At 38.4% G+C, this 15,109-nt stretch overlaps 1 protein-coding gene across 1 annotated transcript in view; it reads right to left on the bottom strand.

The window, feature by feature from the left end:
* Nucleotides 1-9,852, bottom strand: part of LOC149290216 (seizure 6-like protein) — a 59,264-nt gene extending 49,412 nt beyond the window's left edge. Inside the window, exons 1-3 of the mRNA XM_089489443.1 lie at nucleotides 9,798-9,852; nucleotides 7,837-8,532; nucleotides 7,053-7,186 (exon numbers count right to left, since the gene is read on the bottom strand). Coding sequence (XP_089345569.1) covers nucleotides 7,053-7,186; nucleotides 7,837-8,532; nucleotides 9,798-9,852 — 885 coding nt within the window. The remainder of the gene's footprint in view (nucleotides 1-7,052; nucleotides 7,187-7,836; nucleotides 8,533-9,797) is intronic.
* Between the last annotated feature and the right edge of the window lie 5,257 nt (nucleotides 9,853-15,109).

Genomic DNA, 15,109 nt, shown 5'->3' with positions numbered 1-15,109 from the left:
AGAGAAGGTAGGAACATTTAGAGAGTGGGAGAGAACGAGAATAAGCATGAGAGAGACTGCCTGAGTGAATCTGAGCTCAAAAGCTTTGGGCTTTTTGCTTTGGATTTTCATCCAACACGTTGGGGGTTCTGGCCTCGTTTTCGTGGCTTTGTACAAATCGCCAAATTTACAACAATTCGGTAAATTTGCAATACGTGCAAGCCTAACAGATGGTATCTGTAGTGGTTTATAATAATTGGTTCATGCATGATCAGAAAGCATCATTGGAGAAAAATTACATAAGAAAATATTAAATGAAAGCAAAATTGCCAAAAGCAATTTGTTGACTTTGTGCTTAAATGTCCTGTCTCATTATATTCATATTGTGTGTGTTATACATAAAAAGAAACCCAATGAACTAAACTGACCAGATTCTTAACATGAAATCAGGGAATGTTTTTAATGTCTTATTTACATGATTCCAAAAAAGATTAGGCAAATGTGCAGAATGCATATACTGTGTATGGAATGAAAATGTAACCATAATAAAAGGAAGTGGAATCAGATTATTATTTTTTTTTTGTTAAAGGTATTTTTGACAGGTATTTTATTTTGAAAGGCAGTATTTGACAAAATTAATTGTGTCGTGGATATTATTATAAAGTCATGGACTACGGTAAATACATTCAATAATAAAAAGGTCGTTTTTTAAAATACGAGTTCTCTTTCGAATGTAGAGTGATTCAGGGACAATACCTAAGAAGATGAAAGTATGGCACACGGGTTTCGGAGGACTACACCATGATATTGGTAACATCCAGTTCCCCAATATAAACAGTCAGACATCATTTAAGGTTGTTAATGATTAATAACTCTACACTTAATAATCTCTTAGCTCTCCAATTGGACTGGCCCATGCACAAAGGCCGGAACTGTGAATGTATGAATATACAGTAGAAGTGTGTATGTGTGTGTTAGTGTGAATGCGTATGTAGTGTGAATTCTCTGTTAAAATCCTGATTGCTACAATTTCAGTGACGCTATATTATTCTGGTAAACACAGAAACATAGAATTTGACTGCAGATAAGAACCTGTTGGCTCATCTAGTCTGGGGGCTGATTCGCTATAGACTGAGTTATGGTGAGTTTGTCTATGAAAACAGACATTTGCAAATGTATTAATGCGAAGAATATTGAACATTATTGTAAATTTTTTATGTACAGTATACTGCCAGAACACATACATAAAATGCAACCAATACATCACTTAGAATTGTCGTGTTATATTACAAACTGGACAAGAGTTTTCTTCGCTTGTAAATACTCCTGACATGAATATAAAATATATTGTACATATCTTTTCGACTTTTATTTTTAGGCTCTAAAAAAAAGGACTGAGACACAGGAGATGCAAACCCGATTAGAGAGATTACGTTAATCTTTCTTTTTAATTTGGATCTTGTTAGCATTTCTTATTTGGAAGAATATTACCTGGATATATCCTGTGTTGCTTATGATTATCAGCTAATTGAATGGTTTCATAACGTTATGGCCTGATGTGTGCCTGTATTACCAAAAAACAGAAAATAATTTACTGTTATTGCTTTTCGGTGCTAAATATAGGTTCCGTCTAGATCAAGAAATTGATTAGTTGATACATAATCTATATGGTTCATCTAACCATTAATACTTATTGACAACATTTATGAAAAATTCATATGAGAAGTATGCTATAAAAAAATGTTTTTTCTATTAATAAGTCTCTCCCTTCAAGACATTTCTTGACAGAGTCTTGATTTGACAGCCGAAACGGTTAGCATATACTGTACAGTAGTAGATCACCCGCCCAGTCACAATTCCATTTTCCTTTTTTATCTAGTGGATATATAAATATGTGTATGCAGAATAATTAAGACTGTGGAGATTTGGATTTATTTTATATGAGAAAAACAAAAACCTATCTATATCATGTCAGCGTCTATGAATTACAGCTCCCATCATGCTTAGCCAGAATTGTAATGTAATTTATAAGAAGCTTTTTTGAGCTAGGACACAGAACATCCAGGGTTGTATAAGGTAACTTTTCTGCAGCTAAAAGATGAAAATAGCGTACACAAAGTGAGTATGTGCATAAAATATGCTATATATGAGGTCAAGGAAGCACCTCTCCAGTGAAACGCAGAGATGCAGAAAAATATTTGGGAAATGTTATGTCACCATCTGATATCTGTGACACAAACACAGGTGAGTTAATGACATATTGATGCTACGCTTCCATATATCTTCGGCGCTACAATAGGTAACAGTATTCTTATACATCTGTCTAGTTGCAGATAAAATTTTTATATATATATATATAAACCTATCCGAACTGTGCACGAGATAACAAATAGCATAGCTTATTAACATTAATAAAGTGCTAAGAGGCAGAATAAAAATTGAAAAAGCTTGACAAGTGCTCTCAGGTGGATTAAACCTGTCATTTTTCATCTCCAGCGTTTCTTGAAAATGGAAATTCCTATTTGGAAAATGAGTCATTGCTGTGCGTTATCTATAAGTCACATCGTCTCACCTCTTTATTGCCATCTTTTGTTCAGTCTGCATGTGCTTGGAAATATACAATGTGCTCGAATGTCTTAATGTAATTTCCCCCCCAAAAAAATATATGTTGTACCACCATTCAGATTACTATGGTGTGTTAGAAATATATATATTATTATTATTATTATTATTATTATCTTTTATTTATATAGCGCCAACAATTTACGCAGCGCTTAATACAATACATAAGTTCAAGGGATATGACAAGACGAGAATTGACAGACTAAGACAAACCGATACATTAGGTGGAGAGAGCCCTGCTCGCAAGCTTACAATCTAGAGGGAAATGGGTGACAAACTAAGGCACAGAGAAAGGGTGAGAGGTAGTGCGGGGGGGTATCAGTGACGGGTGAGAGGTAGTGTGGGGGGTATAAGGCACAGAGAAAGGGTGAGAGGTAGTGCGGGGTTATCAGTGACGGGTGAGAGGTAGTGTGGGGGTATAAGGCACAGAGAAAGGGTGAGAGGTAGTGTGGTGGTTGTCTCAATGACAAGGAAGTTTTAGCAGCTAAGGTGGAATGCTTCTCTGAAGAAGTGGGTTTTGGGATTTTTGTTGACTGTTGGGAGGGAGGGTGAAAGCTGAAAGTTCAGTAGAAGTAGATTCCAGAGATATGGGGCAGCTTGAGTGAAATCTTGTAGACGGGAAAAGGAAGAGGTGATAAGTGAGGAGGAGAGCCTTTGTTAGGAAACAGTTAAGGACTGGAGGGAGTTTATGGTTGGAGATGATGGGAATAAAATTGGTTAGGTTGACCATGTTGGTTAAGTTTGGTGGTTGCGAGTGATAGGAATATGGAGGAATATGTGGGGGACAGAAGTAGCAGAGCAGAGGTACTGGGATAGCTGTGATGGCAGAGGGATGGTATTTGGAATGGTTTAATGGGGAGAAGTGGGTACTAAAGGGATCCAAAGAGTTGGTGCCCTCTACTGGCATGTTTAAATAGATCTGGTAATTAACTGTCTATATATTAGGACAACACTGGGGCGGGTGGGAGAGGGGCAGGGAGGGCGGGCAAAAATTCAGTTGTTGTGGGGAAGATGGAGGAGTATGGGCATTCCTAGGCTATCAAGCACAGATAGACAGAAAAGGGTATAGAAACAGGAAAATTATAATAACAATACAGAAAACAAATAACAGATAATTATGGAGATCTCTTGGTCCAGTCTGTATACCTTTTAGCAAAGTATGGAGGTTTGCTTAGGCTTCAGTTGTTGTGGGGAAGATGGAGGAGTGTATTGCAGGCTTTGAGGGCTGTAATAGAGAGTGTTAAATGGTGATAAAGTGGACGGGGGCAGTAAGAGGGCAGATATAGGAGATAAGGGGTTAGTGGAGCAGAAAGATAGAAAGTAAAATATAACACACTTAAGTAGTGACAGGCATCACATACATTTTACCAACTAATAACAATCAGTGAAAAAATGCTGCAATTCCCAGTATGGGCATTCCTAGGCTATCAAGCACAGATAGACAGAAAAGGGTATAGAAACAGGAAAATTATAATAACAATACAGAAAACAAATAACAGATAATTATGGAGATCTCTTGGTCCAGTCTGTATAACTTTCAGCAAAGTATGGAGGTTTGCTTAGGCTTCAGTTGTTGTGGGGAAGATGGAGGAGTGTATTGCAGGCTTTGAGGGCTTTTAGCAAAGTATGGAGGTTTGCTTAGGCTTCAGTTGTTGTGGGGAAGATGGAGGAGTGTATTGCAGGCTTTGAGGGCTTTTAGCAAAGTATGGAGGTTTGCTTAGGTTTCAGTTGTTGTGGGGAAGATGGAGGAGTGTATTGCAGGCTTTGAGGGCTTTTAGCAAAGTATGGAGGTTTGCTTAGGCTTCAGTTGTTGTGGGGAAGATGGAGGAGTGTATTGGAGGAGTATATATATTGGGTCCTTAAAGGTCCATATAGACATGGTTGGATGAGTTTGATGTGGAAAAATTTCAGAGCCCTGACCTCAACCCTGTTGAACAACTTTGGGATAAACTGGAGAGGAATCTTCTCGTCCAACATCAGCACCTGACCTACTGGATGAATGGTCACAAATTCCCACAGAAACACTCCAACATCTTGTGGAAAGCCTTCCTAGAAGAGTGGAAGCTGTTATAGCTGGGAGGGGGCACCAACTATATATTAATGTCTATGCATTTAGAATACAATGTTATAAAAGTCCCTGTTGGTGTAATGGCCAGGTGTCCCAATACTTCTGTCCATATAGTGTTTATAAACACATGTCCACAAACATGTTTTATATGTATGCATATATTATAAGGATATATTATAAGAATCAGAGAATCAAACAATTCAAGTTAAGATTCCCATGCGCCTTAGTTTTAGTTCAGCAACAGATGCATGATATATTTTTTGGAAACACTATAAAAAAACTGCTCCCAAGAGTATTCTCCTCTTGCATTTGATCTGTTTGCTGAAGTCTGGAGCTGTATAAACAATTCCCTTTAAACCACTGCTCCGACAATTCGAATCCAAAGACTTGTGACCCTTTAATACTGCAGGATCAAGATACTCAAAAATGTAATCATATTTCTTACCGTGAAACATTTTATAACTCAGTACACTACATAATTATATGTAAAGGCATTTACTCCTAAAATAAACATCATAAGTGTATTAGAAATACACCTTACATGTATACCAGCTATCTTAACATTACATTAATCCCCTCCTCTCCTTTACAGCTACTGCTACGGTTTGGTCAATGTTATAGAAAACCGTTGTTTGTAGGCGAGTAAAAAGAACGAGTGTTTTCAGAACATAAAATTAAAGTGAAACTAGAGCCATGACATGTCCTTTAATGCATATGATAGCCAAGATTCCCGTTTAAATTTACAAGGTGTCTCTGCAGAATCCCCCATTTGCATTTGCCCCTTTGCCTGCCACAGGCTACTTTCTGCGCAGGAGATGTGTTCAGTCTGCTCCAGCACTGGCTCAGAAAACCCTATCCGGACGAAGCCTAATGAGACCCCCCATGCCCATGGGCCTAAAGCGCTCCTTTTGATTTTAGTTGTAGAAAGTACATTCCTTTGCATTGATGGTTTAGGGGGCTCCCTGGGCACTTAACTGTCATGCGCTAGGTTAGCCACCTTTGCCATAGACCTCATCTTCAAAATAAAAATCATAGAGTATAAGAAAAAACATAGAGTATAATAAGTATAAGTATAAAAATAGAGTTATTTATGTTAAAAGCTATTTTCCCTTTATCAATATGGTTAGCTTATCACCACTTTCATAATAACCTCTTATAAAATATGTACCCTACACAGTAGGTATTCATCTTCTTAAGTATCCTTCCCAAAACAAATATAAAAGGATGGATCGCTGTTCTAAGCAAGAAGAAAAAAGTAACAGCTGCAATGCATCACAAAGTTTATAATTTTACATCTGTTGATACTTTTGCTTAGGCCCTTCATTTAAGAAATGCTACATTAGTGTTTCCTGAGTTTCTGTAATCAAGAAGATATTAGGAAATGTTTAGACAATCATAAGTTAAGAGAATCCACAGAAAATATTTTTACATGACTAGTTTTCCAAATTAGAAACTAGCGGTGGATTTCAAAATGAGCTATGTGATCAGCATACAAATGGGAGCCCAAATAAAATATGTTCTTAGTCTGAAAATCAGCTTATCCCTATATTATGATTTCTTTTTTAATTGGGAAGACTATGGAAAATATATAGTGAGGGGTTGTACTAAAACCACTGGAGCCCTATATGTATTTATTTGCTATAGTTATATTTAAGTGAAGACTTAATAACTTACACTTTACCTAGGTAAAACTTTTTTCGGGACCAGTTATGCTAGTTTAAGGCTGTACATCACATGACAATACAACATTCAACAAATATTTGTGGTTCAACGTACTTGAATATTGCGCATAAGCCTATGAAGGGGACAGTACAAAACAAATTGCAGGGTAGGCACACACCCAAGAATGGGGATAAATACCATAATTATACAGTAGAGACAATAATCTACAGGGGAAATACTCATTTCTACAAGCATTACACCCCTTTTTGCATCTTTGATACCTGTATGGTAGCAGGGATCAGAATTTTTTGCCGCATGCTGGCAATATGATTGTACATCCCGATAAAGCATTATTTGATTAACAGTTGTTGCCATGGTAGCGACCAAATATTCAACACTGCCTGCTCCATTCATCAAGGGCATCTTTGTTTTATTTTTTTTCTTACACTAAAGGAATTTGCTGATTAGTCACTGACCAACTGGGCAAAGCTCCATACTTCATTTAATATGTTGATCATCTCCTTCTAACAATTAATTGGTGAGGGTGAGGCTTGTTTATTATGAAAGAGTGAGCACTTTGTTACATTTTGTACTTTTAGGACCGCTATAAAAAGCTTTTCCCCGGTTTATTATGGGGATCCACCAGTTTATTCAATCTTGTGCTATCTATATTTAGGTGTGTAAACATTAACAGGTCAATAAGCAGGAGCCTATCTCTTACCTGTAACTCCACGCCATATCCCATGTAGACTGTAATATTGTAGGTACATTCCAGAAAATTCCGCAGAGGAAGTGGAGGGTAATCTGTTGAGTCAATGTACCCTTCTGGTTCATAGAAGTTCACACTACATTGAACTGGATACAAACCCTTGTTAGTATTTTAAAAAAAACCACACCAGATACCATTATAAAATCAAACAATTTAAATAAATCACTGTTGCATTTCTATAACCTAAATATTTACCAATGCTTTCAGAAGAAGAGACAAAATAAATTGTCATATATATAACAGATAACTTAAGAGTGTTATTGGAGAGGTAATTTTTAATGTTTTGAGTACCGAGACATCACCTGTGTTCTCTGAGGATCATAAAAATAAACAGGTTTTCTAAGATGCGACAGAACACATTGCCTAGTAATGTCTAAAGTTTGATTAATTATTAATTAGTAAAATCTTATATACTGTATAGCCACATTGCCGGTTTCCATTAGTGGAAAGGGACAGAAACAGGGATGGCTCGAGGTGGGGTTTGGAGAAGGGAGAAGTGTATTTTAAACAGACAGACCCAGAAGCCCCTAAGTAACTTTCAAACTAAGTAATTAGAAAGAAACTTTTACACTTGCAGGAACATACTGTGTAGAGACATGAAAAAATATAAGATAAAGAATGCACACGTCCCTGAATTCTTAATGTATTTATTACCAAGTTGTTAAATACACAGTTACTCAAATTAAGATTCACGGTGTTATCAGTGTTACCAGGATGACTTATCTGCTCAATGTACCTGGGTTCTGCTCTGTAGTAATCACCGTTGTTGTAATTATTGTAGAAGTTGTTGTCTCTTGGTTTTCTTCCCCTGCACTCAAATCATTGGCTAGAAATTGTTTCCTAATAGGCTCGTCTGCCTGCAGAGATGTGTTTATGTCTGGAGCTGGTAATTTTACTTCATCATGACTATGTGGGGCAGATGGTAGCGATGTGTATGGATTGAGCTGGAAGGGGTGTTGGGAGATTGTACCACTGTGTCTTCTTCTGTTTATCCACAATGGAAACTCTGGAATAGGTCCCCTTGTTTCTCTAGTTTCAGTAGATGGCTCCTTTAAGGCAGGGGCCTTTGCTGTTGATGGGGGGAAGCTAGAACTTGAATCCATAGGTTTTTCAGAGACTGTAATACTGAGAGGTCTCAAACGTTTCCTAGCTGTGTTCAGTTGTTTTAACGATGGAGGTTTTTTCCTGGTGGGTAGAGTTTGGTTTCCAGCAAAGTTAGGAGCTGTGCTTGGCCTTTCAGAGTCTTCTTTCTGGGAAACCAAACCTTCATTTACAGAATCAGACTCAAGAAGTTCTTCTCCAGAATGGGCAACACTTTTAGATGCTGTCTCTTTAAGCTGTGAGTTTTCCTTTCCAATTCTATTGTTGGCAAGTTCAGGTGGAACCAGTTCCAATGCACTTGTTGGGATGGGCATCTGCTTCCTATTGCCATCTACAAAACAAAAAATAGAAGACAATAATACAACACTGCAACTATGCTTTAACAATTTTCGCAGAACATTTCTAGGTTTTCATCATTTACAAAATTATCATACCTATTTTATGAAAGCTAAGACTATGTCTAAAAGGTTTTCCTTGTGTATTAATACTGTACTGTATACATGCAAAAACATATGATTGGTAACCCATGCGCCATAGGAAGAGGGGCAAATAAGGCCCATTAATGCTTATACAGTATATTTATACTTTAAAATAACATTATTTGCTACATTCACAGTGTGGGCATGCCACATCTTTGCGTCTGGGGACACCTGTCTACTGTCCTTTTGTTTATACTCTTTATAATGCTTGTTTGTTATGAAGATGCAAATTAAAACATGTCATTTAAAGAACTGTTAGGTGCAATTAATAACTGTGTTAGTGTTGTAATATTATTATAATTAATATTATTGTTGTATTGCAGGCACTGTTGGCTTTTATTACAAGCAATACAATCGTAGTTCAGAACATCATACAGATTTAACAACGATTTGGTGATGAAATGCTCTGTTCTACAATACATTACAGAACTAGACCACACAATGCTTTTTATTACATTTCTCTTTTATTCAGGGGCAGTGAAGGATAATAGAAGATGGTACCACTGCACTTTGGTTAATTGGTTTTATGATTCTGTATAATATCTCATCTTGTGAAAACAGCTGTTGTTGTAGTTGTACTTATTATGTGTCAAATAGACAAATAGTAAACTTTGTTATCTCAAATGAAGATTGAAAAAAGTAGAAGCAAAAGTTTTACACTGCACTGTTTTCTCGGTTCTCTAAACTGGAGATGGTAGACTTTATAGCTTGATAATGTATATCTATTTACTAAACAAGTATTTGAAAATTCTGCCCCAGTCAGTTGTACCAGTTCCATTTTCTACCTTAACATTTTTTCCCCACCATTCCTTTTCAAATCTTTCCCCAGTACCATTCCCTCATTTTCTCCCTTAATCAGTGTATTAACTCTATCCCATTTTTGGTCACCCTTCCATCACTGGAAGGGTCTAATCCTTTGCGTCATATGCTGGCACTTTTCATTGCAATCAGACAAAATCAATGAGGGAGAGAGATATGTCCCTGGGGAGAGAGCACATACTCCAACTAACTCAGTCTTCGTAAAAGTTACAGTGATCCCATGATGCCTATAAAGCAGGTTTTGTGTATAGGTGCAGTAAAATAAGAGGATTATATGGAATGTACTCGATGCACCCACTTAATACAGGCTCTGCAACTATGTACCTGTAGCAGTACTGCACTTCTGCATGCATGACGCTCAAACCAAGAAGCGCATATGTGCAGAGGTGGCGGAATAGTTTGCGATTAGTGTTTAATCTAAATAATTAGTAAAGTATTGATGCTATTGCTTTCCTTGAAAGGTGCCCCAGTCCCGACATGGGACATCTACCCTAGTCGACCCTTTCACAGCTACAGTCCACACTGCTGAGAGTTGGGATATGTTGTTATATCCCAGCAATCCACGTCTTATAGCCGTGGAGCTCCTTTTGCATACTATAGGGGGCTGTCACAGTCCTTCATAGTATAAATCAGAGATTTCCTTTGTAGCAAACCCATTAATCAGAGGCACATTGGGGGACCTGATGACACAAGAAGGCAATCTGCCCCTAGTTAGGTGGTAGAGGGACTGCTTCACAGGCCAGAATACACAACTGGGTGCCATACATTGTATTTGTCTACCTATCAATACAAATGTGTACTTTCATATATAACTTCCATGACAGGCTTTATAATTCCCTAGCAAGTAATTAACAACATCACACTGTGCAATTACCAAGAAGCACTCCCAGAGTTTACCAGTAAAGTTCCAACCAGAGTAATTACAAACCTAGGTATTTGTTATTCCATCTTGGATAACTAATGTATTGTGAGGGGCATTTATTTACAAGTAACAAAAACATGGGATGTTTCAGTTTACACTCAAACAGTAGTAAAAAGCACAAATATAATTTGTATATAAAACAGTTTCAAAAGCTGTTAAGCAGAAGTACCAGCTATCACACATCGCATCAGCAAATTCACCCCATGCTGTGTAGTAATTCTCTTTTTATTGGGCAGATTACTTTTTGTTTTCCTAATAATAAGAAATACATCTGAAACATTTGGTTGAACCCACACTACACAGAGTAGAGGTACAATTAACATTTTCATATCAACGAAAATCCTGAATATACTCTATTTATCTTGACAATACTTATATTTTGCATTGATATAGAATGATTTTGATGCATGTCATAGTTTTTCATGTACAGTAAGCCCTAGCCAACCATGTGTACATAAATTAAGGCACCTAAAGCTCTGATTGGGTAGCCTCAGTTTCATACACGCATAAAATCATAGCTGGAACTTTCCACGGCTGCCCACTAGAGGGTCATTGATAAGATAATGGGTGAGTCTTGTCTCAAATAGCCTCATGTAGATTTGAAAGGGGCAGGGAGTGTGATGTTGCCCTGTAATCAGCTGTGATTTACAGAGCCTACAGGTGAAATATGGATGCATATTGTAATGGGAAACATTTTGAAGCCAATTTACTACTTCAAACACCAACTATGAGAGGCCGGTGTCCATATGATCATGTCTGGAGATGTATAATCATTTTATTGCTGTAGGATAAGTAAAGATTCTTAGTATGAATTTCTCGTTGCAAGTCAGTGTTGACCCATTTTTACCAGAGGGACCAATTGAATGTTCATTTTGACTGAACCACTACATGAGTTATAACTAACCCATATGGTGGGGCAAATATATTTTGTTGTGTTACATCACTAGTCAATTTGGCCAGGCTCCACAAGCCTACACGTTACTGCCTACTATTGTCTCTCTCTCACCAATATTGGCTTGTATTTGTACCACTTAAAGCAAGACAGCACAGTCAAAGCTGGATTCTTTTTCCAGGGTTGATTGAAGCAAAACTGTTTTTACCACACATGCATACTTGGGTTTGTACCACCGATGTGTTCTCTAGACTTGTGCATTCGTCTTCGGGCAAACATGAAAATGAACACGAAGAGTGCGTTTTCGTGTTCGTTCCGAAGACACGTAGAAGAGAAGACAGTGCCGGTAAAATGTAGGCGAAGACGAAGACTCACACACGAAGAATCTTCGCCTTCGTCTACTAATCACCCGGGTCCCTACCTTATCTTCACGGCATCGCGGGAGTTGACTGAAGCGGAAATCCGCAGGTTCGTCATCAGGGGTTACAGGGCAGTGCGAGTGACCCTATTGGTCACCTGCAGGGTCTTCCTCTGGCATCAGCCAATGGTTGATGCCAGAGGAAGACCCTGCAGGTGACCAATATGCTCACTTGCACGGCTTTTTTAACTCCTGATTTCCGCTCCTGTTAACCCCTGCGATGCTGCGCTGGATAACGGGAGCAGAAATCCGTAGCGTAAAGAGCCATGCAAGCGACCAATAGGCTCACTCGCACAGCCCCTTACCCCTAGTTGCTATGTAGAATAAAGAAAGAAAAAAAACCTGGGACCTTGCTGCAACAGTTAAAAGTCCGTGCCAGCGACCATCAAAGTCGCTGGTACGGACATTTAACTGACACAGTGGGGACAACAGTGGTTTCCCCGCTGTGTTAGTTAAATGTCCGTGCCAGCGACCGACAAAGTTAGCATAATAACTTATTATAACTTCGGACACAATGCTGCACTCTGTTGGTTAGATACATTGAGTAGCTTAATAAGTTATTATGCTACTCAATGTAAAACCAACAGAGGGCAGCATTCTGTCCGAAGATATATTTGCCATATGTGGCAGTGTTCATTTTCATTTATTATTTAAATAAAATATATTCCCATGATCCGCTGGTCTCCCCGCTGCAACAATTAAATGTCCCCACTCGCGGACATTAATTCTGTCGAACTTGCAAACTCTTTTTTTCTATTTATTTTGGGTTTTTACACGAAAGGATTAGCCATATATGTTCGGACAGAATGCTGCCCTCTGTTGGTTTTACATTAAGTAGCATTGTTCCATATGCTTGAAATCCAGTTTTTTATTATGCTACTTAATGTAAAACCAACAGAGGGCAGCATTCTGTCCGAACATATATGGCTAATATATGTTCGGACAGAATACTGCCCTCTGTTGGTTTTACATTAAGTAGCATTGTTCCATATGCTTGAAAGAAATCCAATTATTATGCTACTTAATGTAAAACCAACAGAGGGCAGCATTCTGTCCAAACATATACCGTATTAGCCATATGTGTTCGGACAGAATGCTGCCCTCTGTTGGTTTTACATTAAGTAGCATAATAAATAACTGGAATTCAAGCATATGGAACAATGCTACTTAATGTAAAACCAACAGAGGGCAGCATTCTGTCCGAACATATATTAGCCATATGTGGCAGTGTGCTCATTTGCATTTATTCAAATAAAATATATTCCCATGATCCTTTCTTGTAATGGTTTAATGGTTTAGAAAAATTTGCAATCGCGGTTTCAGCTGCCACAGGCAGGGCCGGCCCTACAATGGGGCCGACTGGGGCAATTGCCCCAGGCGGCACTTCAGAAGGGGCGGCACTTTGCCGCCCCAAGCAGTTTTTTTTTGTTTTTTTTGAAGCGGAGGAGAGAGAGAGGGGCACCGAGTGGTTTTCGCTTACCCGCTCGGCGCCCCTCTCTCTCTCCTCTGCGGCGAGTTTACCTGTTCGGTCTCGGTGCCGGCTTGTAATGCAGAGCGCCGGAAGTGACGGCATTGAAGGGGTTAATTCCCGTTTTGTAGGGGGCTCTGCTGCTGGTGGTCTGCCTGGAAGCCCAGAAGCCCCCCAGAAGTCCTCCTCCAGTCTACTGGAGATTGTGTCCCAGCTGCCAGAGGCAGCTTCAGGGACAGGGAGACAGGGTTCTTTGGTCTCCACATGAGTGTGGAGACCAGACCCCCCACCCTTCCTCAGTTAACCCCTACCCCCTCTTCCTCAATTAACCCCTTCAATGCTGCGATTGTGTATGACCCCCATCGCAGCATTGCAGGGGTTAATATTAGTCCCCACAAGCTTGTGGGGACTAAATATCAGTCAATGCTGTGCTTCAATGGAGCATCAGCATTGAGTTAAAAAAATTTTTTGAAAATAAATATAATAATAATAAAAAAAAAAAAATAAAAAAAAAAAATTAAAAAAATTAATAAAATAATAATAATATAAAAAAAAAAATAACAGCACTGACCTGAAAGTCCAGGGTGCTTCCAGGTCAAATGTTGGGCTGGGCTGATCAGATCGCTCCTGGCCAATAGGAGTGATCGGATCATTATGGCAGCCCACGGATGACCCTGCTCTACAAAGAGAGAGGGGTCATCTAGGGTAATTATGAAAAAACACAAATTATTAATAAATGAAATAATCATAATTATTACCTGATCACTTGTCGGTGACATTTTAAGTCGCTGATTATTGATCGGTCTCCCTGATTGATGTCAGCGGCCTAAACCTGTCACTTACAAGTAATCTGATGAAAAAAAATATTTAAAAAAATGTAAATGCACATGTTCCAGTTTTTCCCTCATAGCTTCCTCAAAAAATGCATGAACCATGCATGTGAGGCTTTGTTGGAACCGGGGGATGTTGGTGAACACAATTTGGTGTGTTTTTTTCTGCAGTTGCACATATTCTATACAAAATATAATATAAAATCTAAAGCAACATTGCAACATATGCAAAAAAACCAAAAAAATATAAAAATACCTCAAAATTTGGCAGCAATTGGCGATAAAATCCCTGTTTGAAAAGTGTCAAAATGACCCTAGTTGTACACCTTGACTGATCTACTTTTCATAAACATATAATTTTGGGGGGATAATCAGTATCTGTGACAAATATTGCAGTTATTAGACTACCATGCCAAATTTGAAAAAAATTACATTTCAAAAACGTGATGCATGCCTTGCAATATTTGCCCTATACTGGTCAAAATAGATAAAAATCCTGGCCATGTTGGGTGGTTTCCAAATCAGGACAACTTAATGAATTTATTTGGGATAATTTTTTCCCATTGGTTCAATGTGTGTACAATTTGTATGTATACAAAACTGTAAAAAAATGCGTTTTTTTCATTTTTTCCCCACTTTTTCCAGTTTATTTCAAACAAAACAATGTACTACCCAGCTTAATATGGTTTCAAATGAAAGCCCTACTTGTGCTGAAAAAAACAATATATGATTTGTGTGGGTGCACCAATTGATAAGAGAGAAATTACAGTTGAAGAAAGACATGGCCAAAACACAAAAACGGCTCCGGTCCTTTAGCGACACGTTAGTATCAAAATCCCGGTCCTGAAGGGGTTAATATAACCCCCCCCCCAAATAAATAGAAAAAAAGAGTTTGCAATTTCGACAGAATTAATGTCCACGAGTGTGGACATTTAACTGTTGCAGCGGGGAGACCAGCGGATCATGGGAATATATTTTAGACTTGTGCATTCGTCTTCGGGCGAACATGGAAACGAACACGAAGAGTGCGTTTTCGTGTTCGTTCCGAAGACACGCCGAAGAGAAGACGGCGGCGGTAAA

Source organism: Sceloporus occidentalis, unplaced genomic scaffold (genome assembly GCF_023333645.1).
Source record: "Sceloporus occidentalis isolate IW3139 unplaced genomic scaffold, rSceOcc1.0.p SCAF_40, whole genome shotgun sequence".
Lineage (NCBI taxonomy): Eukaryota > Metazoa > Chordata > Lepidosauria > Squamata > Phrynosomatidae > Sceloporus > Sceloporus occidentalis.
Note: the sequence above shows the minus strand (reverse complement) of the source record. Positions and strands in the feature narration are given on the sequence as shown.